At 41.8% G+C, this 25,050-nt stretch overlaps 1 protein-coding gene across 1 annotated transcript in view; it reads right to left on the bottom strand.

Annotated features, from left to right (window-relative positions):
* The window catches only part of UBTD2 (ubiquitin domain containing 2), a 44,300-nt gene that overhangs the window by 7,842 nt on the left and 11,408 nt on the right, over positions 1-25,050 (bottom strand). Inside the window, exon 2 of the mRNA XM_071570317.1 lies at positions 8,501-8,737. Within this exon, the coding sequence (XP_071426418.1) occupies positions 8,501-8,737 (237 nt within the window). The remainder of the gene's footprint in view (positions 1-8,500; positions 8,738-25,050) is intronic.

Here is a 25,050-nt window from a genome sequence, read left to right as displayed (position 1 = left end):
AGCTGAAGTCAGATTTAAAGAAGTTGTCAATGCCTTTGTTACGCTTGAATTTTTAAGTAATCCATTGTTCCCATACACCCAGAGTGAACATCTAGCACTCAGCATCCCAGATCCTATGACTAACATAGTTAAAACGGAAAATTGAATGGGAAGTTAACAAAATTGTTTTAGAGAGATTTTCCGTGCCACATCCAGCTGTTCTTTAAACACCTCCAGGGATGGGGACTCCACCACCTCTCTGGGCAGCCCCTTCCACTGCCTGACAACCCTTTCTGTGAAGAAATTCCTCCTGATGTCCAATCTGCATCTCCCTTGGCACAGCTTGAGGCCATTTCCTCTTCTCCTGTTGCTGGTTGCCTGGAAAAGCCTGACGCCCACCTGGCTACAATCTCTTTTCAGGTAGTTGTGTAGAAAGAAGGGACAGTCTGACTGTGCTAAAACCATGGACTGAACACAGGGATATTTAACTAGGAAGTGGTGACCACAGCAACTCAAGCTGCTCCACCTCTGTTGTATGATGGTGGGCAGTGTGCTCAACCTTCAGACAATCCCCTGCAACCACAGTGCCCACTCTGGGCAGCAAAATGGTATTTGAGGCAGTTTAATCTGAGCTTGAAGTAGCTGTGGATGGAAATCCGGCATGAGAGAACACTTTTTATAGCTTCAGCTAACAGAACAGCAGAGACAACCCTTAGACTGAGCATAAAAGCAAATGTTGGCTTTTATGGAGTGCAAAGAGGTCTCACATCAGTTTGAAATGAGAACAAGACACTGTCTGAGACTAAACAACAATTTTCACCACTACCTACCTGTATGCAACAGGGAATAGAAAAGCACAGAATGACCTAGACAAAGGTTTGCCCTGTACTGTTTTGTTCTTTCTGCTCCCAAACTTGCCTGTATCCCTGTGCTGCCATTCAAAGACCTGCTAATGAGCGTGGAAGTCATTCATTTGCATGCTCAGTCTCCAAGGATAACCGGCAAAAATGTTAAAGGCTCCAGGGAGGTCAAGCAAACTGACACAATCCCACATTAGTACCCACATTCTAAAATAAAACTACAACACAAGGCTGTTTAAAGCTGTGGGGGTGGAGAGGATTAAAGGAGGCTACAGGAAAGATTTCAGGCAACAGAAGGCTTCAGCATTGCTTTATGCCATTCAATGTGCTCCTCACCTACAAGGTGCTGTTCCTTCAGAGTGTGACCTTATTTATAATAAAATAGAGAAAAAAGTATTGATTAAACATAAAGGTAGAAGACTGCATGTTAGTCAGTGCTGTATCACACCCTGAACGTGCACAGAGCAGTGGCCATGGGGATCTGCACAGATGGTGAGAGCCTGAAAAGGTTAAAATTCAAGGCCTTGCTGCAGCTATGACCTTCTATAAAAATCTTTCTTGATCACCCGGGAACCATTAAAGGAACCACCGAGATTTCATTATTTCTGTATAATGTCTAGTAGTCAAAACACCTATGGAAACACGCAGTTCATTTCGTTCCAAGTTTTCTCTGCAGTAACAACTACAAACACTGCTTACTCTGGACTGGGCTCAGACATGCATCAGCAAAAAAGCAAAGCCCACTGGGCTTGTCAGTGATAACTGTCAGCAAAAAGCAACTACCAGCTCCAAGTCCAAACAAACTCAGGAAAAAAATAAACTTCTCAGAAATTAGTATTTTTCCAGAGGTCAATCTGTCTGTAACACACTTTCTGAAGCTCAGTAACACGAAGTTACCATCCCAAGGTATTTATTGAAAGAGGCTGTGCGAGATTTAAAAGTATTGAAATACCTCCAGTAAGTACTGCCCATGCTGTCTGTGACACCCCAGGCAGGACTTACCTCCACCTGCCCCTAAAAGGTTGTCAGGCTTTAGGGAGAAGCCTTCTGTGACTCAGACCCCCCTGACCATAATTACTACTTTGCCTTCATCTTGCAGAAAAGTTACCATCTTCCTCTGATTTAAATACCTGAAGCCAAAACAGTAAAAGATGACAAGTGTCAATTGGAGATCATGGAGGAGGTGGAGCAGGATGGGCAAGGAGCAAGTGAGACACCCAAGGTCTGGCTGAGCCCCTCACTTACCAAACTGAGGCACTGCAGGACACCAGCTCCTTCAGGAATACCAAGTTCAGCACAAAACATGGTCAGTAAATTACAGAAGCAAAACCTCCACTGGAGATCCTCTTTTCACACAGAAGGCAGCACAGAGGAGGCTCTCACAGGCTTACACTGGAATTTGCAGTGAGAAATAAGTTTTGAACACTTCATATTTCTTTTTCTCACTTTACTAGCAGACAGCAAGGCAGATGAAGCAGATACCCAGTTCTTCTGCTGTAAGCAGCCAGTGATGGAGGAAATGTCCACTCCTGGGAACATCTAATAAACCAGACATCAATCAGAGGACTATTATTCACTTGAACCAGACATACTCCTGTCTGGAAAATCTGCAACACACAGATCAACAAGCAGCTTCTTATTTGAAGAATTTGAGATTTCTTTTGACATGAGTCCGGGTTTATTTTGAGCCATTATGTACAGTAAGTTTTGGTCTGCTGCTTTGGTTTTGTTGTCCTTTTTTTTTCTCTTAAGGGAATTACCTCCAATTTCCTGGTCACAGATAATGGTTAAAAAAGAGCAGTTTTGAAAACAGTGTTGCATAGTTATCCTCGCCACACCAGAAAAGGCAAACTGAAACCGGAATCAGGAAACAGACAGGCAAATACTACAGGGGAAGAAACTTCAGAAGAGCCCAGGCAATTATGTTGACGAAGCTCCTCAAAATACCTTTCAAAAAACAAAGAGCAGAAGTTAAAGATATTTAAGGAAAACAACTGTAGAATGTAGCCATAAGTAGGCTTTTATTTGAAGGGCTGACAGTTTCTAACCTGCACTTAGATTTATAAATATTTCAGCCAGCCACAATTGCTTTACATCCTGATGATTTGATTCAACTCTCCATTTGAAAAAAACATGGAAATTCAGCATCCCTCAGAAAGGATGTTGTGCATCTATTTTAAAAATATTAATCACAGCAGAAATGACAGAAAGCATCATCTTAATTGTAGCTCTGGACTGAAGACGTTGTTGAGAAAACAGTGTGTGTTTCAAGGCCAGAAGGAAACCAGGAAGCACAATAGGGGACTATGTCCTTCACTGGAGCCAACACAGTGTTTCCCAGGAGCATTTCCCAAGAGCAGTACGTCGTATTCCCAGGTGTGTTGGCTCAGTGATGGACACACAAAATGCTGAGAATCACCAAGGCAAGAGAGCAGCAGAGGAGGAGGAGCTGCCACCCTGCCAGCTGCCTCCAAGCACCGGCTGGGAAGCAGGACGGAGCAGGTTTAATTTGGTGTCCAAGCAGGGAGCACAGAGCCTGCAGCCACTGGGTGAAGATTCCTAATTTAGATGAAATCTTCGAACGAAAAAGCAATTACTGTGTCTGAGCAGAAGTGAAACAGCCAGAGCATTTCAGAGATTTCTCAGCAGCAGGAGGTACTTTCTGAGGACAGAGACGGCAGCAGGAGTGTGCACAGCGCTGCTCCATGAAATGGGTTTGAAGATGAGTTGGTCTCCCCCACTGCTTGGCAGGAGCCCAGAGCAGGAGCCCATCCAGCAGTTGGATGGCAGCATTGCTTTTTACACTTGTCACAGCCTCGTGCTGTGTCTGTGCTTCAGAGTAATACGATGATGAGACTGAAAACACCAGAGTGGCCAAAGCTTGAAGTGTGCACCACCAAAACCGGGACTGCAGCTCTCACCTGGGCAGGCAACCCTTTTCCAGAGTATCCATCAGAGCTGTGCACTCATGGAGGGAGGAAAATCTTAAAACAGACTGGGTGCAGTCTTGTGAAAGCTTGACTCAATGTACTCACTAATCATTTCAGTAAAGCTAAGCCTACAGAGTGAACTTGACGTCAACAACTCTTAAAAATAGACACTGATGTGTAGAAGAAAAAACAAAATACAAGTCCTCTCCCAATGCACACACATCCTCAGTGCCAGCAGCAGCTAGTCTGGATCCTTGCAAGACACCACCAATTTTGGGTTTTAATCCCTTACTTTTGGTATTTTTTTTTAACTGAAATAAAAACAAAACAGAAAAAAACTTTCCTCAAACTAAGAACTTCTTTCTCCTGAGTAAAAAACCCAACCCCCCAAATCAACAAACTAGTAGGCTTAACTGTAAATTTTATGACATTCACTACAGAAAGATTTTAGTTTCCTTAACTTTTACAGCTTGCATTCTCATCTCAGTACTACTGCTGATTGTATTGACAGACACGCTTTGATAGTCAGACCTCCCAAAGCTTTCATAACTCTGCTGAATCTAAAATTAGACAGCCAGTCACCAAAATACCATTCACTACCCTTTTAAAGAGACATTTAGAGAACCCGGACCGAGTATTCTGTATCCTCACAGAAAAACACATTGTCCAACAATGTTTCTCATGTGTGTAGGTAATATAATCCATAAAAATTACAATTTAAATTACAAGTTTCATAGAGAATTAAAAAGTCTGCAGACAAACAAGCTACTGAGAAAGCAATTCCTACAGCCTTAAGTCCCAGCAGAGCCTAAGCAATGAATTCCGTAGTTTGCAGGCAAGAAAGGGACAAAAAACCACAAAGGCCTTGTGGCTTAAGGGGCAGCAGTTCATAGGGGATTCAGTTTAAATGTTAAAATGCCATGGCAAAATTCACTGTACAAATTCTCTCAATCACAGATTCCTCAATACAACAGGTAAGTCCAATACTGCCATCACACAAAAAGCACTGCAAAAATTACAGAGTTCCACTTCTAGAGCTACTTATTTTACATGAGACATACAAGAAATGGTCAGTATTAAATATCTACTGTATCATTTTGTTGTAGATATTTTTGAATTACTGCCCAAATTTAAATACTAATGTTTGGCTTGCTGGGCTGTGAGCACATGCTGCCATTCTTGCTGAGGTTTTCATCAACATAAAATGACATAAATGGAGTCCATAAATGGAGATTTTCATCAACATAAAATAAAAATGGAGTTTTCAATATAGCAGAGGGTAACCTCATTTATTGATTCATACTGAAAAGTGGTAAAAACACCCAGAATCCAAACCTGACCAGTCAGGAGCAAGTGAACCCTGCACCGAGATGCGGCTGAGCCCCAAGGGATGGCAGGTCCATGATGTAACACGGCCTTTTAAACAACAACAGGCTCAGAAATCCCAGCACACACAAAGGGGAGGTGATGCACAGGGGGATGCAGGACTTCAGGCACAGCCATTAAAAGCTGCTCTTTAGTGCAGGGCAACATTAGGCCCAAAGGCAGCAAATACCACAGAATGATGCATAATTACATCTCAGGAAGAATTTTTCATGGTAAAGGCAGTCAGGCATCAGGAGGGGCTGCCCAGGGAGGTGGTGGAGTACCCCCATCCCTGGAGGTGTTCAGGGAATGATGGGATGTGGCACTCAGTGCCCTGGTCTGCTTGATAAGGTGGTGATGAGTCACAGGCTGGACTTGATGATCTCAGAGGTCTTTTTCAACCTCACTGATTCTGGGATTCTGTTTGATTCAATAGGGAGAAAAGAGTTTTGCTGGAATTAGGAATTTGTGTCTGGACTGGGGAGGAGAAGCATGCCATGCTTTTCCCACACTGCTGCTGTTGGCTTTGAGGTTTTATTTTTGTTTGGGAGTTTTTTTATGCTTTTAATATTTCATCCAAAGGGGAAAAAAACGCTCTGTTCACAGCAAGAGCCTTTCAGTAGTTTCACTTACTTTTCCCCAGCACTGAAGTTAAATATTCACATCCCCACTTTTCATGATCTCAGGTGCTGCACACAGTAAATGTGACAGTTGTGCTTGTACACAAAAGAGCCAGCTCTCTAAGGCTGCTCACTGGGAGCCACAGGAGTTGTGTTCCTTTTATCATTCAAACAGCATTAAAGGAGTTAAAACCAATATCCTGGTAACTCTGCCAGAGCAGATTAAGTGTCCATTCTGAAATTTAAAAACTCCACTTAACCCCAGACAGATTGCCATTAATATTAACTACACTCAGGACAAGTCCAGCTCAACACTAACATTTGGTGCAGATCCCAATAAAATACTACACACTCCAGCATTTCCTGTTTGATAGCAGAGAAGCATGTAAAGCTGTTCTTCATTAAATTTAAATTGACTCATTAATAAAATATGGAGAATGTACTACTTTAAGACATCAGGAAAAAAAAAGTTTAAATTGGTGATAACATTATTTCTATTTTTAAATCCATCCCACGGAGTCACCCAAGATAGATGAGAAGTGCTAAGCCCATCCCACAAGCTTATTTATTTATTTAATACTTCTTACATGCTATTTTTAACTGCAGAAGACAGGAAAAGGCATCCATTAGAAAAATTACACTGGTTAGAGCCTTCCTCACACAGATCAGACAAGTGAGATATCTGATGAACACAGTCTTAGAAGAGATGTGGTTTCCCCCTCCCTTTCCTATAGGATTCTGGAATAAAAAAAATTTTATTTTTGCAGCATCAGTTAAGGCCAAATCTCAATCTGCACAATCTGTATCTGTCAGTCCTTCTCCTCAGCCCCCTCCTCTCACTCCTCCGCTTCCCGCAAGGTTTAATTTTTGTAAGGAATACACGGTTTGAACACACACAACAATGTTACCCTGCAGGGACAGTAAAACGTAGATGTAGGGTTTAGTCTGGGCTTCTTAAGCCTCTGTTGTACACCCAGAAAATAAATGAGAAGAAACGCCACAGTCCCCTGGTATTGCATCATTTTGCAGATGAACTCATCCTTTGGGAGAAGAACAAATTAGTTAAAAATCTTTCATTTTATTCAGTAGAGTTAAAGGAATTTACCTCTAGTTAATGCTGGTTTTCCTTAGGAATCAAGATTCTTTGGAGAGCTAAGAAATCAAAGGAAGGATATCCTTCCAATAGCTTGAGCCTGGGATATGTACAGACCTCCACAGGTCTGTTGGGGAGGAGACTTGAGATCTCCTCAGCATTGGCAAGTTCTGGAAGTAATTGACAAATTCCTTTTTAAAACTGACTACTATAGAAACCATTTCCATATGTGTAACTCCCCTTGACAAAAAGTCCTTCAGTATCGGTTAAATGCAAAACACAAACCTTCTTCAAAACAAACAACAATCAGGAGTACCACAATAGACCGCGGAGGAATTATGGAAAATCCAGGTTATGTTGCAGCACTGGAAGTTTCCACCTCTCAGTGATGTTTCAGAGATCCTGACTGTTCAACAGGAGTGGGAGAAACAACACATTACACCACAACTACCAGTAATGTTTCACACTTTAATATGGGAAAAGACAGAGGGATCCCCCAAAACACCCTTTTCAACATAAATATGTTATCAGCTGTGACTTTTAGGGAAACCGAGGTCCTAAACACCACCAATAAAAGAAAGTAAAAAGGCACTATAGGTAGTCAGTCTCATAAGACTAGTTACCCTAGAAAGCAAACTCCTGGATCTTCCAAATCACACTTTTTTTTCTTCGAGGAAAGCCAAGTCAGCACATAAAAAATGTTTGTTATACACGGCAGGAACAAGTCCATTATTTTGTGCAAGGCTCATCATGTTCCTTCTGGAAAAGGGGACACCAAGCAGAACATAATCAGGACTTATGCTGCTCCCATCTAGTGTGTTCTGTTATGGGGTGGTGGGTGATTAAGTTTTTTAGTGTGGATTGCTTTTCATGTGGGGTTTTTTGGTTGGGTTTTTTGGGGCATTTTTTTGTTGTTTGTTTTTAATTTCATCCTGACTGTTCCAAGTTACCAAAGCTACAAAATCCATTCAATTATTATTATTTTTTAAATAGAGCAGTTGAACTGCATTTCTACTAGGTAAAAAGGGACTTGGTAAATTCCAGATTAATGGAATGAGGGAGAATATAGCTTGAAAAAAAAAACCATCAAAATTCAGAACAACAGAGCAATGGGGAAAGCACCCAAAAGAAATGCTTACAGTTTATCTCACACAAGATCTAACAGTAGATTGCCAGCACAAAATATTGGGGGAATTTTTCAAACTCTTCAGAAGAGAAACTTTAAAAATTCCCAACAGTTCAAGTGCCAAAGAAACCCATAAAATCAGGAAGGGATTAAAAAAAAATCCACTTCTTTACAAAGGGAAGCTGGAAAAAATTTAAGAAAATTGTGCCTTAGAGCATCCAGGTGTTTCAAGAGATTAGAGAAAGTCCCCAGCGTTGCCTGTAAAGGTCAGACACAAACTGTGCATTATCCCATGTACCAGATCACACACTCAAATTGAAGCAACTATAGAATGGCAGATTTTCTTGGTGCCTCCACACACTAATATGATTTTGCTTTGAAACTCCAAATAGGAAGATGTACACACTAAAGTATGGGTATTTTAAAGTATTGCATCCACATCTCAATTGATTTTCAGCTTAAAAACATATTTCTGTTAACCTACTGTTACCATTCTCAGAGGCCACATCCACGTCAGCCAAACCTACCATGTGGTAGTGTTATGTTTGCACCATCAATGATTGCTTGTGCCAGTTCGTGATCATTGCTCTCGAAAGCGTGTGCAGCAGCCTTGAGGGCATCCCAAATCTCCTTGCGACCTTCGAAAGCGGGTGCTGTGTCCCAGAACTCATCCCTCTTACTGCGTAACTGTCCGTCTGTCATGGGGTAATCGCTTTTCCATTTCGGTTTCTCTTTCTTCAAGGGCTGATTACGACCGAGAGCAACTGTGGGAGAGAAAGGGGAAGGGAAATTAATAAAAATAACAGTACAAAATAACTGAAGTGCCCTTTGGTTATTCTGTTTAGCATCTACAGAGCTAAAGTTTGCTTCCAGGTAATCTGAACCTTATTTGTCCATCTCCTCTGAGGCACCACCTCCCTTCCCCTGAACTCCAAAGTTGGTTTGACCTCTGAAAAACTGAGGAGAAACATCCTGCTTGCTGATTCCACCTGGAAATCCAGAATCCATCAAGCTTTAAAAAGTGGTTACCTTATTCACAATGAACACAAAAGCATTTGTTTCATTTTAACTACAGCTATTTTGTGTAATAGCCAGTTAAGATGACCACATAGGTATAAAATGATAGATTAAAGGTCCCTGCACACTTTAAATTCCAGCACCGTTCTAAAGCATTCTCTTTCATTTGTGTTAGTGAGTAAAGGATTATTTCAACTTCTGATGAAAGGAAAAGGAAAAACAAGAGAGCAAACTTCAGTGCAAACTGGGAAGAATTTCACCCTGCAAGAGTTAAAACTCCATTTCCTTTCTCCATTTCCAAGCCCCCTTCTGTAATGGGACCCTTTGAGGACAGAATGGGGAAGAGAGCAGTGACAAACCACAAACACAGTTCTCACCACGGCTCAATGCCACAAAGCCTTGAATACGCAAGTTTAAACATCTCCATAAGAAATGAAATGTCCTTCAACAGTTAAAACTCAATTTAGGTGTGTTTGCAGCTGAAAACAAGCAGCCCCTCCATGGGACAGGGCACAGAAACTGGGTTTCTGTGGTGATGGTTAATGAATGCTCCTGAAACACAGGAAAGCTGCACAGGACTGAAGTCAGTCAAGGATCCCAGCACAGAGGATGCTGGAGAGTCAACTCCATGCTCTTCATGAAGGGCCTTTGCTGTCCCAAGAGAGCAGAGGAACCTCAGCTGCCATCAGACCAGGGAAGCATGAAGAGATGCCGTCTGTCACCCTCCACCCATGTTACCAAGGCAAGTTATCTCTTTCAGGAACAAGACACCACAGCTGCCTTGATATCAAAGCTTGCAGGGCAAAGCTGCTGCTTATCAGGTGCTCCTCGATAGTCTGCAAGGATGGGAGAGCAACACGACAAATAAGGATTTAAATTTAGTATTCTGCATCCCATTTATTATCCCTTAGAGATAATAAGAAAAGCTTCCTTTCTCAAAACCCTCTTATTTTTCTGGGAGAAAGTTGACAAGAGCTGACAAAAGCCTTCATATCTGCCCTCAATCTTACTCTATTTGGTTTTCAATGGAAGAACAGTGTAATGTCCAAATACTTTTCACAGTCCTTAATATAGATTTAGGCTCTATCTCTACACGTAACTACAAATCATATTTATGACCAAGAGAGTGTGTGTGGGTGAGGGACATGACTGAGAAGCCTAAGTGTCAATATACAGTGAATGATCAGTTCAGTTAAGCTGCAACATTTTGCACACACAGTATTTAATTTAAATATACCCTCTCCTTCCCAGATGCACTCAGCTGTTCTCAGAACAGCCCTCACACCAAACACTGGGTCTCAGGGCTGACCATCAGTGCCTGGTCTTGCAGCAGGGAATTCCAACTTCACACAGGTTTTAAGGAGACTAAAACCTGCACACATGAGGTTCAGCCACAGCCCCTTACACAATCTGATTCCATATGACTACAGAATTATCTGCTTCATTTTATAACACAGAATGACAGACATGCTTATGAACCTGAGGTGTAAGTCACTGAAAATAGGATTTTGAGAAGAATTCCTGATAGTAAGGTGACATTGTCAACTATGCAAAGGCATGAGCCTTCTTCTGATTAGAAAAGACCACAGCAGAAGCACAGAATGGCCTGGATTGGAAGGGACCTCAAAGATCATCTCATTCTACTCACTACCATGGGCAGGGACACTTAACACTAGCCCAGGTTGCTCCAAGCCCCATCCAGCCTGGCCTTGAACAATTCCAAGGATGGGGCAGCCACAGCTGTGGCAGGGCCTCAACCCCTTCATGGGGAAGATATTTTTTCTAATATCCAATCCATACCCACTCTGTCAATTTGAAGCCATTCCCCCTTGTTCTGTCACTCCAGACCCTTGTAAATACTCTCTCTCCATCTTTCTTGTCAGCTCCCTTCAGGAACTGGAAGGCTGTAATTAGGTCACCCCAGGGCCTTGTCTTCTCCAGGCTGATCAATCCCAGTTCTCTCAGCTTTTCCCTATGGGAGAGGTGCTCCATTCCTCAAAACAACTTGGTGGCCTCCTCTAGAGGAGATATTTGCACGGAAACCCATTCAGACGACAATTAAAAGTAGCAAATGACAATTGCATGGCACAGATATACTGACTCCAGCTGTTACTCTGTATCCCATGCAGGAACTAACAATAATAAACTTCTGAATCCTTTCAAGTGACCACAAACATGTACTGCTTTTTGTTTCCATGGGATTGCTTCCATGAGATTGCTTCCATTTGCTTTTCAAAGAAGTGCTGACCATTTAACAGATTTCAGAACAGCAAACCCAAGTGTTTACAAAACACCAAGTTTCCTGGCAAAGCCCGGCTGTTCCCAGTCCAAGTCTCAGCTGAGCACACACAGGCTGGGAGATGATGATGGGCCAGCCTAAAACAATGGTGAAGGAGGCAGCTCTGCGTGCATTAAACAGTATATTATGAAATTGCAAAAACATATGTGGGAAAACACTTGAACAAGGAATTGTTTCCTTATTGAGGCATGAACATCTTAGACAGACAGAACTGGACACTGTTAGGAATTTGAGTCAGTGGGCATCCTTTTTTCCATTCAACTTCAGCTAACATCTGTTTGCACATACATTCAATGAGTGCTAATTTATCCCACAGGGCCCTTTCCTTCTCCCCAAACATTAATTATGGAAGCAGGTTAAAGGCACTTCCCGCAGTCACAGCAGCACTGCCTGTACCCAGCCCTGCCTGCAAATTATCCTGCACCATGGAGGAAACTCCAACAGGCCATTTCTCTCCCTGCTTCCCCCTTTGCCCAAGACAGAATCTGAATTTATTGCTCTTTACTAGACGAGAATAGCAGGGAAGAGACTAAAGAGACAGAGATCTTAACAGTCTCAAATGACTTTTCCCTGGAGATACAATCCTTCCTACACAGACAGCAGGGATGACAAACCCAGGGAAAAATTCTTTTTTTCCAGTTGGAAAGAAGGCTGGTGGAAGAAAGTGACTTTACAAATGCCTCAAAAGCCAAATCCATGCTAACAAGCCATCCATCCCAGTACTTAGCTTTTAAACACAACTTGGCTTCATCACAAGCCAGTATTTAAAAAGGTCTTTAGCGTGTTTATAATTTATTAGAAGTGCTTCAAGAATACCCCAACAACCTCTATGCCTCTCCTGGAGAAATATTAATCTCCATCCAAAAGTGTGGGTAGATGGAGCAGAATACAAGAAACAAAAGACATTAAAAAGCCCTAATGTGTCAAAGGGTCCAAATATTCCACTTCCCACCCCATGCTTTAATCACAATAGAGAAACACCACTACATGAATTTCTACAAAGTTTTGGACCACATCAAAGGACTTTTCCCTTTGTGTAATAAGGTTGATAAAGAAAGAAACATCAACAGTCTGAAACACTTTGCCAAGTATGTACAGTTTCAGTTCTCTATCCCTCACTTTGGAGGCAAACTAGAGCTCAAAAGGAGATGCTGACTTCATTTAAGACCATACACATCAGAGGAACAAGCAGCTTGCAAGATCTGGAAGAGAAAGTAACATCCACATTAATTTTTCATCATACATCACTTCAACATAAGTAAGAAATTATTAATATCCTACTTGAAAACAGGAATTGCTTCATAAATGCCAAGAGGATACACTCTCTCCGAGGCAATACTGGAAGTCACCATCGCAATAGATGGCAATGGTTGATATTTTTGGCAAGAGATTTACTTAGAAGAGAATCAGAGTCTATTTTTTAAAAAGATCAGCACATTAGTAACAGTCCAAAATAAGTTAAGTTCTTGCTCCAATAGCTCACAGGTGGTGCTGTGCATCCCAAAGAGGGGTAAGAAGTTCTCAGGATCCAACACCTCCAAGATCATCGAGTCCAGCCTTTGACTGATCACCACCTTGTCAACTGGACATTGGAACTGCTCAGGGAGGTGGTGGAGTTGCCATCCCTGGAGGTGTCCAAGGAACAACTGGATGTGGCACTCAGTGCTCTGGTCTGGTTGACAGGGTGGTGATCAGTCAAAGGTTGAACTCAATGATCTTGGAGGTCTTTTCCAAACTAAATGATTCTGTGTTTCTGTTTAATATCTCCAAGTGCCATAGAAACAGTGGCAGACAATCCACAGGCTGTTTGTGTTGCTTCTATAGGTTTTAGCAGGATATAAGATGTTTTTCCTGCACAGTCAGAACACAACCCTGGGGTCCTCGAGGTAGCTACTACTGCCTACCCCACCAGGCTGCTGGCAAACTACGAAGTCTTTTATTTCATCAAAGCAGTGGAATCAATAAGGTTATCTATGCTTCTTTTAAGTAAGCACATGCAGATAAAACCAGATATTTAAATCAGTTTCTTAACAAAATGTCAAAAGATGTCTACGCAGAACCACTTTTTTAACAGCTGGTGTGTTTGTTATGTGGCTCTCACTGTGGATCACAGCACTGTCACCTCCTCCAAAGCAGGCCAGATGAGCAGGAGCAGCTGGTAACACAAGAGTCTCATACTAAATGCCAATATCCAGCTAAAGCTTTCATAATTCCTAGTTTATACACCCATGAACTATAGCACTCATTCAAATTGGATAACGTTTCTGCCTCAAAGGGCTTTCTGTCAAATCAAATACCACAAATGCAACAAGCTGAATGAGCCAGCAGAGAGTTTACAGCCTCTGGAGAATGGCAGGTGGACTTCAAATGTGAGCCAGGTCTTCCTCCTTCCCACCCACGGACCAGGCAGGTAACCCTGTAAGTGACCCCACAGGATCTGGTTCCCTGCTACAGCACAGAGTTACCTCCAGCAACTGAGCTAAACCCTGAAGCATTTGGAGAAACATCTTTGCTGTCAAGTCAGACTTACATGAGCTTTTTCCTACCATCCCATTTCTTGGAGTATCTTTCACCTATTTCTAAAAATAGCATTAGGAATAAAATTTGACATGTTAAATCCATGCAAGTGCTCCACAGTGAATTTCTTCCTTTTCCTTTGAAACACAAGCATATGTTGCTTGTGGCATTAGTCTTTTACTGCTCTTGCAAGTTGAGGAAAACTGTCCCAATTTGGCCAAAGCATCTGCTGGAAAATTTTCCATGCACACAGAACCCACCCAGGGTGTGGAGAACCCAGCAGTGCAGTCCCCAGAAGGAGACATCTGGAGAGAACAAGCTCCATTTTGAGACTGGAGGTCCCAAACTGTTGATTTTCATGTATCCATCCACCTGTGACTTTCTACCTGGGTGTGGCTGTGCTTCCACATCCCTGCAGAGGTGTAGGAAGACAAACAATCAGAAACGAGCACTGGGCTGGCACAGAGGGACCCTCGACCAATGCAGCAAGAGCTATGAGCAGAGAGGGGCAAGTATTCAAAGATCAAAATGTTGAAAAGGACACCAGCGTTAGGAGAATCTGGCAATATATGATAATATTTTCTTTTTTCTCTTTGATTAAGACAATATCTAAGATGTAAAGACAACTGGTTAAGTGTGGAGATGAAAAAGAAAGAGAAGGAACTGTGAGGAAAGGAACAGAAATGCCCAACAGAAGTGCTGAAGGAAGGACAAAAAAACCATCACCACCACAGTCTATCTGAATGTTCAGAATCTGTTCCCAATAGAAAAGATGGAATTTGAAGACTCACAGGAGGACAGATAAGCCATCAAGGAAGCAACACAGACCAAGACTTACAGAGGCTGAGGCCAGCAAGGAAATGTGATACCCAGGCCCTGTTTAGTTTCTTAAAACTGTAAACACTCACAGCTTCAACAGGGGAAGCAAACTTGTCCCAGAGAGACACAGTCTGAGAAACAGTGATGGGTAATGACTTGAAGCCAGTCAGGAGAAGCAAACAATATTTTACAAATTGAACTAATGATCAAAAATATTCCCTTTACACGATTGCTTCCCTGTTGAGGATCAGTTGTTAACAAAGTACTTTTCAAAGATAAATTAAATGCAAATAACAGTTCATTACCCATAAAGTTTCTTCTAGTAATAGTCCCAAGGGCTTTTCTCCCAACAGTGAGTAGTACTCTACTTAATCAAATGAGTTGCATTTTAGATCTATTTTGCTCCAATTTCCTCATAAGGTTATCTTGTAATTTGGTATCAATATCTAGACAGAGTTCATCCTAAACATTTCCTTTGCATCATTCTCTGCTGTAATCCTTCCAGCAGCTGAATTACAACAGTGTTTGGAAGAGTCAGTACAGAGGAGAGGTGCAGAAAACTAGGGAAAACCAGGGAGGAGACAAGGGAAAATGTATTGCATCTAAGCAGCAGACAATTTGAATTACATTAAGTAGCACAGGCTTACACAACTTCAATTACATTAAGAAGCACATGCTTAACCAACAACAGGAAAAGGGCAGAATTTTATCTGCTACTGCTGGTTTACAGCATTTTTATTCCATAATTTATTTCTGCACAGCAATAACAGTATTTTGGAAAGGAAGTGACAGTAGACAGTATTAAAGCCTTACAAATGAAATAATTCACTGGACAATTAAGGTTTTCCTATGGATGAAATGAAGGAGCACGAAGATTTCATATGAAAACTAAAGCAATATCTATTACTACAGTGCTGAGATCCTTAAGAGGAGTGCAGCTTTTCTAGGGACCCTGTGTGAGTTTTCCAAATGCTGTGGATGAATGGATGGATAGATAGATAGATACGGACATAAAGACAATGTTTGAAACTAAGTTTTAGTCTCTTTCGTGAAAGGAGACTGCACAGGATAAAATGAACACTACAAGAAAAACTACATTTCCTGATAGAAATTTAAGTTACATCTCTAAACAATTGCATAAGGAAACACCAGGCTACAGGCTCAAAGCCACGTTATAAAGGTGTAGGCAAAGAAGTTAATTCTGAGCCAGACAAATACCAAACCTATCAGAGACACATCAGCACTCAAGCAGTAAACTCACTGGCCACCCCCTGGGGATATTTTCCCTTTCTCCTACCTGAAAGGGGGTGAATGAAAGAAAGAAAATAAAAATCAGATGGAGAAGGGGAAGAATGAGCAGGGACAGCAGGTTGATCATCACTTAAAGCCAGGCTTGTGCTCCCATGTGAGCCGCCTGCCAGACACACCATGTGCTGGTGCTAAATGATGTATGTGGTCCCCCAGGGGCCCAAAGGAGGGTCATAAATCACTTGTGCCACCCCGACACTCAAAGCCAACCAGGCAAAGAGCGCATTGTCTCCCAGATGTGCATTGTCTTCCCTGTTTCTCCAGTCTCTCCTAAACTCTTACCCAACACCTTCCTCCAAATTGATTTAATTGACCAGAAGAAAATGTAGCAAGTAAAATGCAAGTTACTCTGGTAATTCCAGGCAGCTCTGGACAAGTTGTACCAGCATGACACTTTCCTGCATCTCTACCTAAACAATGCACTAAACCTTCACTGAGTCAATCCAGAGGCTTCACAGCATGAGATGTAAAACACATGAAATGATGTATGAATGGGGGCGTATGAATGTGCTGGACAAAAAGAAAAATTTTCTCTAATTACAAGCTATTACACTGTATTTTCCATTTCTCCCATGATTTTAACAGGAACTGCAGAAGAATTGAAGAGAGCTTGGTATTTTCGAGCGGCTCATCACTCATCACCGCTCACTTTCCAAAGAAGCCAGAAGTATTGCAGCAAGAAATAAAAGCCTCAGCTTTTGGAATCTGCTCCCCCAATGGCATTCCAGATCCAAACATCCCACCTCATCCCAACACACAGAAGAGGATCTGTTCAGGTGACCAACAGTCTGCTTTGCACTGGGATATGCTGCAACAACACAGGTCGCCTTGCACAGACATTGAAACCAGGTCAGTGCATTTTGTCTAACGTGAGGTGCATTCACAGCCCAGAGCCAGCTGGCAAGAGGTGAACTTCAGCCTCCAGGCTCTTTGTGAAGGTTTTATGAGGACAATTCCTCTCTCTGGGAGCTGCAAGAGCAGGACAGCAAAGCACTGGTTATGAATGCCTGGGATAAGTGATGCTGGATAGAGCAATAATGCAAATAAAGTCCCTGTGAAATTCCATGCTGTTATTTGCCTCAACATTCCAAATAGTACTTTTAAAAAAAAAACCCAAACATTTCTGCCATGGTTTCCCACTAAAAGCTCAGCACTATTTCCTAGAGTTAACTCTATGGCTTTATTATAGAAAGGAAGCCAGAGATGAATTTTCCACTAGGAACTGTAGTGACACAAGCAGGAGTAATGGGTTCAAACTGAAAGAGGAAACATTAAGGTTGGATATATGGAAGAAATAGTACCAGGGTGGTGAGGCCATGGCACAGGTTGCCCAGAGAAGCTGTGGTAGCCCCATCCCTGGAAACGTTCAAGGTCAGGTTGGACGGGGCTTGGAGCAACCTGGTCTAGTGGAAGGTGTCCCTGTCCATGGCAGGGAGTGAAACAAAATGATCTTTAAGGTCCCTTCCAAACCAAACCATTCTATGATTAATAGTTTACAAAAGCTGTGTGGTTGCTCTTGAGCCTTGCCTGCCCACCCAGCTTCTTGCTGGAAGCACAGGCAGAGGAGTTCTTCATCATCTCAAGTAGGATTATGATACATCTTTTCTCTGGACAGAGAAAAATGCCTATGGGAAGGACACCTTTGTGGAGTCACGACATCCTCAGTGCCTCAGTCAAGGGGTGACCACGGATGAAGAAATAACACTGCCAGGCAGGGCAAAGGACAGATGATGCCCATCTGTCTCTATTATGTCCCACCACAGGAATCCTAGAGCCACAAATTCTCCTTCCACAGGCAGTAGGAGAAACAGCAGCTGCTGTTTGACTGTTCAGTGTCAGCTTCAGCCTCACAGAGAGGTTCCAGCAGCACTGGGGTGAAATAGCTTCGAGGGACAGACATTATCAACACAATTACCTGTCAGCACTGTTTATGCTGCAATTTAAACTGTCCCTATCTTTGGCAGATGAATGTTTTCAGCTGGATACAGAACAGGATAAAGATTTACCCATTCCCAAATCACAATGTGCAAGCACCAAGACTTTTAATCTGTATCATCTACAGTGCACAACTACCTTTTTTAAACCTATGACAAGAACCATTAGGGAAGCTGTCAGCAACATGAAAAATATTCTAGTTGAGATAAGCTGCATAAAGGACATGTTTCTTTTGACTTCTGCAAAGTGTAGCTTAAGCTAAAACTCAGTTGCAGCTGAGGGCTTGGCACCAAGGCAGCATCTCACATGCAAAGCAAGTGCACTACAGAGCACAGCAGAGCTGTGGGAATGCAGTGGGAAGCTGCACAGAGATTATCTAAAAGAAAAAAAAACAAAAACCAACACCCCAGTGTTTTCTGTATCTCATCATGAGGAAGAATGCAACTCAGCAACTTCACTTTTAAAGTATTAAAATCCTTTTGTATCTTCCCCTTGATTCAGTTAACAAGGAAACTTTAGACACATCAGATAAAAAGCTTAAAGGTTGAGTTCCTCTGAGTGGCCAACCCTGTGCTGTTGCATTGCTGTGATGGGGGCACCTGCCTGCTGTTCTGACAGTGCACTGGAGGTTGACATCACAGAGTCAGAGTGATTTAGGTTGGAAAAGACCTCCAAGTCCCTGGAGTCCAACCTTTGGCCGATCACCACCTTGTGAACTAGACCAGAGCACCGAAATGCCACATGCAGTCGTTTCCTGAACACCTCCAGGGAAAAGGAACATCATCAAACCCCTTAAAATTGCAAGTACTGCAAGAGCTTCCCCACACACTGACTGCTGAGTTCTGCATGCTTTGAGCAAGGGCCAAATTAGGGTCTGGCTCAGCAGGGTTTAAAACAAAGCTTTGCTTTTATGCTGGCCTAAGCCATGGGGGTGGTGTGGGCAGTGCTGGCCTCTGTCAAGCAGCCACAGCCTGACCACACAAGGCCACCACAATTTCTCCAAGTTTGGTGACATCTGCTGTACATCTGGGCTGCGTTTAACACACCATGAGCACTTCCAACACTTAGCAAAATATTCATGAGGAAAAAACCCAAACCAAAAAACAATGAAAGGCAGACTTATCTTTCATTCTGCCAGAATTACACAAAATATTAGACTGATAATTTTCTTTAAACAATGCAGCCAGCTCCACCCTGGAGAGGTGTTACCATGCTGAAAGCCAACAGGCACACCCTCAGATGCTGAACCTTCTGGACAATGCATCAGGGAATTTAATTTATTACAACAAGTAAACCAGACTTCATAAGAATCACACCATGGCTTCAGTTGGAAGGGACCTTAAAGACCATCTCATTCCAACCTCCCTGCCATGGGCAGGGACACCTTCCACTAGACCAGGTTGCTCCAAGTTCTGTCCAACCTCTCCTTGAACACTCCCAAGGATGGAGCAGCCACAGCTCCTCTGGGCAGCCAGGGCCTTACCTCCCTCACAGGGAAGAATGTCTTTCTAACATCCAATCTAAACCTTCTCTCTGTCAGTTTGAAGACATTACCCCTTCTCCTATCATTACATGCTCTTTTAAAACATCCCTCTCCATCTTAGGTTTTCCCCTAAAGTAAAATTGCTTCGGAGGAGCTGCAGAAGTCAGCACAATTCTCAGCACAGTTTAATTTGCATCAGGCTTTGTTGAACTAAATCCTTCCACCAAAATCTGAAACTTAACACTGTCTGTGTAATACAAAGTATAATGAACAACACAGATGGCCAATTTCATGTTCCCAAGGACTACTTGGGCGAATGTGGCACAGCTTGCCATGTTACTTCTGCCACACATGGCAGTCACAAATTCCAGAAGGGAATGAATAAAAAAAGACTGCAAGTTGGTAACTGTTTTTGCAATGACCAATAATTAAATTAGCTCAGTTAAAGGATCTAACACCACATCTTGAATTTATTCCAGCGTCACAGCTATTGGCAGGGATAAAGTTTCACGTTAGCCAATTAACTAAATGCACTATTACTGTATCTCAGCTGCTTAAGCTCATCAGTTAATTAAGAGCTCAGTATAAGCTGAAAATAGGAATTTTACCTGACACACATACCAAACATACATTATCTTATTGATTTAGTTTTACAATTCTATATTATGTGCCTCAAGTGCTATTTCCAAAACTGAAAGGCAATTGCTTGGTTTAAAGAACATGTGAAAGACACATAAGCAAACATTTACAGATTTAATCTAAAAGATTGTATTTCTCAGAATAATACTTGCTGTTTTATTAAGTTCTATTTTACAAGGTTGTTTTTCATGATAAAGTTAGCACTTCACATTCATTACAAATCACTTCTGTATTATGTTTGGGTGCTTTTAACTTGATTCCTATTTAAGAAGTGTTTTATAGAAATCATAGAATAGATTGGGTAGGAAGGGGCCTTTAAAACTCACCTAGTCCAAACCCTCTTCACCTACCACTCATTTTCCAAAGGATTACATGCCCTTGGGATTTCTGAGGAGTGAGTCTGGCAGTGCTGGGTCTGAACAAGACAGACCTGTGAGCACAGAGTTCAGGCACCTACAGACAGATGTGCAACGGTGGGATAACACACCCTTGATGCTCCTTGGATGTCAAGCTGCTTTCTGCAAAGTAAGTTCTCAACCTGCACTTAACAGTAGGTGGTGATGTCTTCTTTAATGGCTGTCAACTCATCCTGTCACACACAGAACGTGCATGCCAGTGACTCAGGAGCAGAAAATACAATACCGCACTCAAAGATCTTTATCCTTGTAGGTCACACAGCATAAATCATGACATCATGACATTACTTAACAATCCCCCAGAACATGGACATCTACCACTTTTGGAGAATCAGTCCCTCCTGGCAAGTTTAAAATCGTAAGATTAAGAAAAACCCCAAGGCCTTGCAAGAGTGAGATTTAACCTTGTGTCAAGTTGATTTAAAAAAAATCAACCTGTTATGGTCTAGTTGACAAGGTGGTGATTGGTCACAAGTTGTGACTCAATATTGGAGGTCTTTTCCAACCTAAATGATTAGTAAAAAGCAATTTGTTCTGACATTAATAAACCAGCATGACCACAGAAGCCAAATGGTCACATCACTGAGCCTCCAAACAGCAAGGAACCAAAAGAACTAGGAAAATTCCATTTAAGTCCACTTGACTGTGCCCACTGAAATTAAACAGGATGGAAGTATGACAGATTGGTGGCTTAACACCCCAGTGAAACCTAAAAACATTCATTTACTTCTCTTCTATGGTCAATACTTTCTGGATCTGTAATCCAGTTAATAAGCTTGAAAATTTATTCATGGAAGTACATATGCTCCCAGCTTAAGCAAACTCCAGCCTCAAGTTCAACAGCATGTCATCTGAAACAAGTCAGGGTAAAAAAGCAGCAAAGGAAAAATGATGATGCAAGTTAGATTTTTAAATAAGGAATTTTGAAACTAAACTCCTATCTGTACTTCTGGAAAGCCATCCCCCCTCCCAAGAAACTCCAGCATTCAGCATAAAGCTCAGCAGCTGGAAGACCTACAGGTGGGTGTAGCTGGCTTGTCAAATACACTTATGACCAACCTCTTGGCCACAGGAACTCCTACCCTCCAAGTACACCTTTTCTTAAAATCATATTTATCCCAGAGTTAGAGACAAATAATAAGGACATTAGTGCATTGCTCAGATAATTAGAAAACCATCATCCATCTTCCTAAGCTAAAATGAAAAATGTGCAAATCTTTGTTGCCACCTGTACGTCTCATACATCCAAGGGACAAAAATCCCCTCTCCTGTAAATCGAGCACTTGAACGAAGTAGCCTTAAAACTACATCCTTTCAAGGCCTTTTTATCCCCCTGTGGATGCATACAGAGGAAAAAATAGAATCACAGAATCACAGACTATTCTGAGTTGGAAGGGACCCACAAGGATCATCTAGTCCAACTCTTAAATCAATGGTCCATACAGGGGATTGAACCCATGACCTTGACATTATTACAACGAAGTTTTAACCAACTGAGCTAATCTCAGTCAATACACCTATCACAGCCTATGGTCAAGGATTATTGACATAATTGCAGAATGGTTTGGGGTTGGAAGCGACCTTGAAGATCATCCAGTTCTAACCCCATGGACAGGGACACCTTCCACTAGACAAGGTTGCTTAGAGTTCATCCAACCTGTCCTTAAACACTTCCAGGGATGAGGCATCCACTTGTCTGGGCAATCTGTGACAGTGAATTCAACTCAAAGCATTTAAAGCTGTACAAACTAGGAGTATAATCAAGGCAACCTCCTCCAAACAACACCACGCACAGATATCAGCTTCTGATGGGAACCTCCTTCTGCAAGAGCCTGCGGCTCTCAGAGATGGAAGGACCTTGGAGTAGGCACAGGGAACTGCCCTCTTCATTTAAATTGCTCAAATAAAGATAGATTAAAGTGGCCAGAGCCTTTCCACCTTTAGCAAATTAATCTGATCTCTTTCAGAAGTCCCTGAGCACATAAGGCTTTAGCTCTATTAATGGCCTGTGTGATGCTTGTTCAGTGTTTCCAGAGGACACAACAGCACGTCCCTTAAGTAACTTCTCTTCCTTTCAAGTGAAAGAAGCACTATAGAACATAATTTGATTGAAAATGCATTTAATTCTCAACAACTCAGGGCAAGCTAAAAACTGGCAGCACAAGGATTATGTTGGCAACGCTCTCGGCTGTTACGTATCCAGTAATAGCTGAAGTAGGTCTTGGCCACGGGCTATGCTTGTCTTTTCTAAGAAGGTACTCACAGTAATGCTTGAAGGAGCTTATTTCTCCAGTGTCATCTACTCAAAAGCAACAGCAGTACTGTTTGTCAGGACAGATGCACTTTTCCTACTTTTCGCCATCATTTTAGACATAAGTGATGTAATAGCAGATTAAATTAAGTGTATGAGGATTATGGACTTTAAAGTTTCTGAAAGAAAAGTCTTTGGTTCTGAGTTAAGGCAGAACTCTTCACTATTAGACAGACCCTCTTCTCACCCCTCCTTCTCTTCAAAGGAAAATAAGCTTAGTTTCAAGTTTAAGGATGAGAACTTTGAGTAATGAGGGAGGATGCATTAGTAAAGAGATTCGTATTTCAGCCATTTGAAAACAAGAGCCCTCTGGTTCCCATGGTTTTTCAGTGCAGGTATAACTGTTTTCTGGTGAAGGGATCCCTCAAAGCATTGAGTAAAAAAAAATTCCACCCCAACCAGTTAATTGCTGGCTATAGGAGTTAAAAGAAGAATTCAAAAAATGGCTGGATGCAAGTACATTGCAAATTCACTAATTACTATGCTCTAATGAGCAAACCATGCCCATGAAGTGCTGATTCTGCAGCTCTGATCAAGGGCATCTCAAACCCTGGGCATGGCAGAACTGGGGGCACATTTTGGACCTGTATAAAAGCTAAGGATGAGCATGAGAAAAATGCACTAAGAAATGTTCACATCTAAGTACTATTCACACCAGTTTCCCCAGCTGAAAAGAGTCCATTCATAGGGGCTCATTACTTAGCATCAACAATGTCTTTAACACATAATAATCTGTGCTGAAATAACATGATAGAAAAATGTTTTGTGAGCAAAAGGGTTCCTTATTTATTAACCTTCAATATAAAAAAAGTGAAAGTCGGAAAGTTTCAAAACACAAGAGAAGAAATTATGCAGATACCTCAATCTGAATTGCATGGCAAGAGTTTCTTCAGCTGGAAAAAATCCTCCGATTAATTTATAGTAATGCAATGAGACATGTGAAAGAAGTAAGGGTGAGTGCACTGAGCAGAGAGCAGCTCACTTTATCAATGGAAGATGAATTCAGCTTGGAAATTTGGCAGGCAGAGCAATCAGATAGCGACAGCATACTTGAGTAGGCAAACCTGGAAAGAGTTTCAAGAAAAGATTAGATCAGTTGGTAGAATTTCTAAGACAGAATATTCTGTTTGACAGAGCACTGAAGTAGGAGATACAGAAGCCTTTGCTGTCTTGGACTTTGCTCAACCTTATTTTAAGACTAATTGTCACAATTTAATAAAATAGGTTTCTAACAGTCTTGATTATCAGATAGCCACACTCTCAGAGTCTCTCTGGACAACTCTTGCCAAGAGAAGGTAAAGTACGACATTGGCAGGAACCAAAATTCTTCCTCCCCCACTCCCAAATATCTCTAATATATTTTCCTAACTAATGTGAGCTCTATGCAAATGATTAACTCTTGGTAATAAGTTTCCCACACAGTAAGATAAAATGCTAATGTTGTACCTTTCATAGTCCTGTGGCACAATGTTTTCCGTGAATATAATTACCAGAAAAAAACATAATTGGAGTAAAACAAAAACTGCAGTTGCATTCCTAAGATAAAACACCTGTGTTCTTTAGAATGGATAAAGCATAAAGAATTAATTCCATAAGTGAAAAATTCCATAGAATGCAAAGAAATGCTTGTTGATTTTTCAAAGCAGTATTGTGAAAAGTGGTGGCAGGCACAGATTTAAATACGTTTACTTATAAATTCTCAAGAAAAAGTTCCTCCCTGAGAGCTGATTGTGACTGATCATGTCCTGGGATGGATGAGGGCTGGGAATGGGGAGTGTGTAGAGCCCACCCATTATTCTGCATGTGTAATCACTGCTCCAAGATGAAGTGATTAGCTGGATCCCATCAACAGGATGGTACAAAGCCCGGGGTGTTTCATTTGGGGTTCAACTAATGCATCCCCAAATTTCTACTCCCAGTTGGTTTGGTGAACAGTCTCCATGTAACAGACTTGTCAAAAACTCTTAGAAATTTCCACAGGCAGCACTAAGTGACACTTGTCATGTTAAAGATGAAAAAAAGAGAAATTTGGGTTCCTTGTTTAAGTGTTTACCCCACTGCTGGGCAGTGACTGTTCAAAAACAAGCAGAGTATTTTACTTTTCGAGCTGCCTAAAAAGTCAGAGTGATAATTTAATCATAAGCCATGAGTTCCCCTCCCCAACTTAAACTTAGTTACTAGAACAGTAGTATTTAGGAGAATTAGATGCACAACAGGCAAGTCATTCTGCCAGAACGGGCACAAAACTTCCCAGGGAGACAAAGCACACACAAGTCTTGAGATTCACCTTTACAAACATTGTACTGGACTGTTGTGGGTGAAAGATTATGACG

The sequence above is a fragment of the Pithys albifrons genome, chromosome 15 (genome assembly GCF_047495875.1).
Source record: "Pithys albifrons albifrons isolate INPA30051 chromosome 15, PitAlb_v1, whole genome shotgun sequence".
In the NCBI taxonomy this organism is placed as follows: Eukaryota; Metazoa; Chordata; class Aves; order Passeriformes; family Thamnophilidae; genus Pithys; species Pithys albifrons.
Note: the sequence above shows the minus strand (reverse complement) of the source record. Positions and strands in the feature narration are given on the sequence as shown.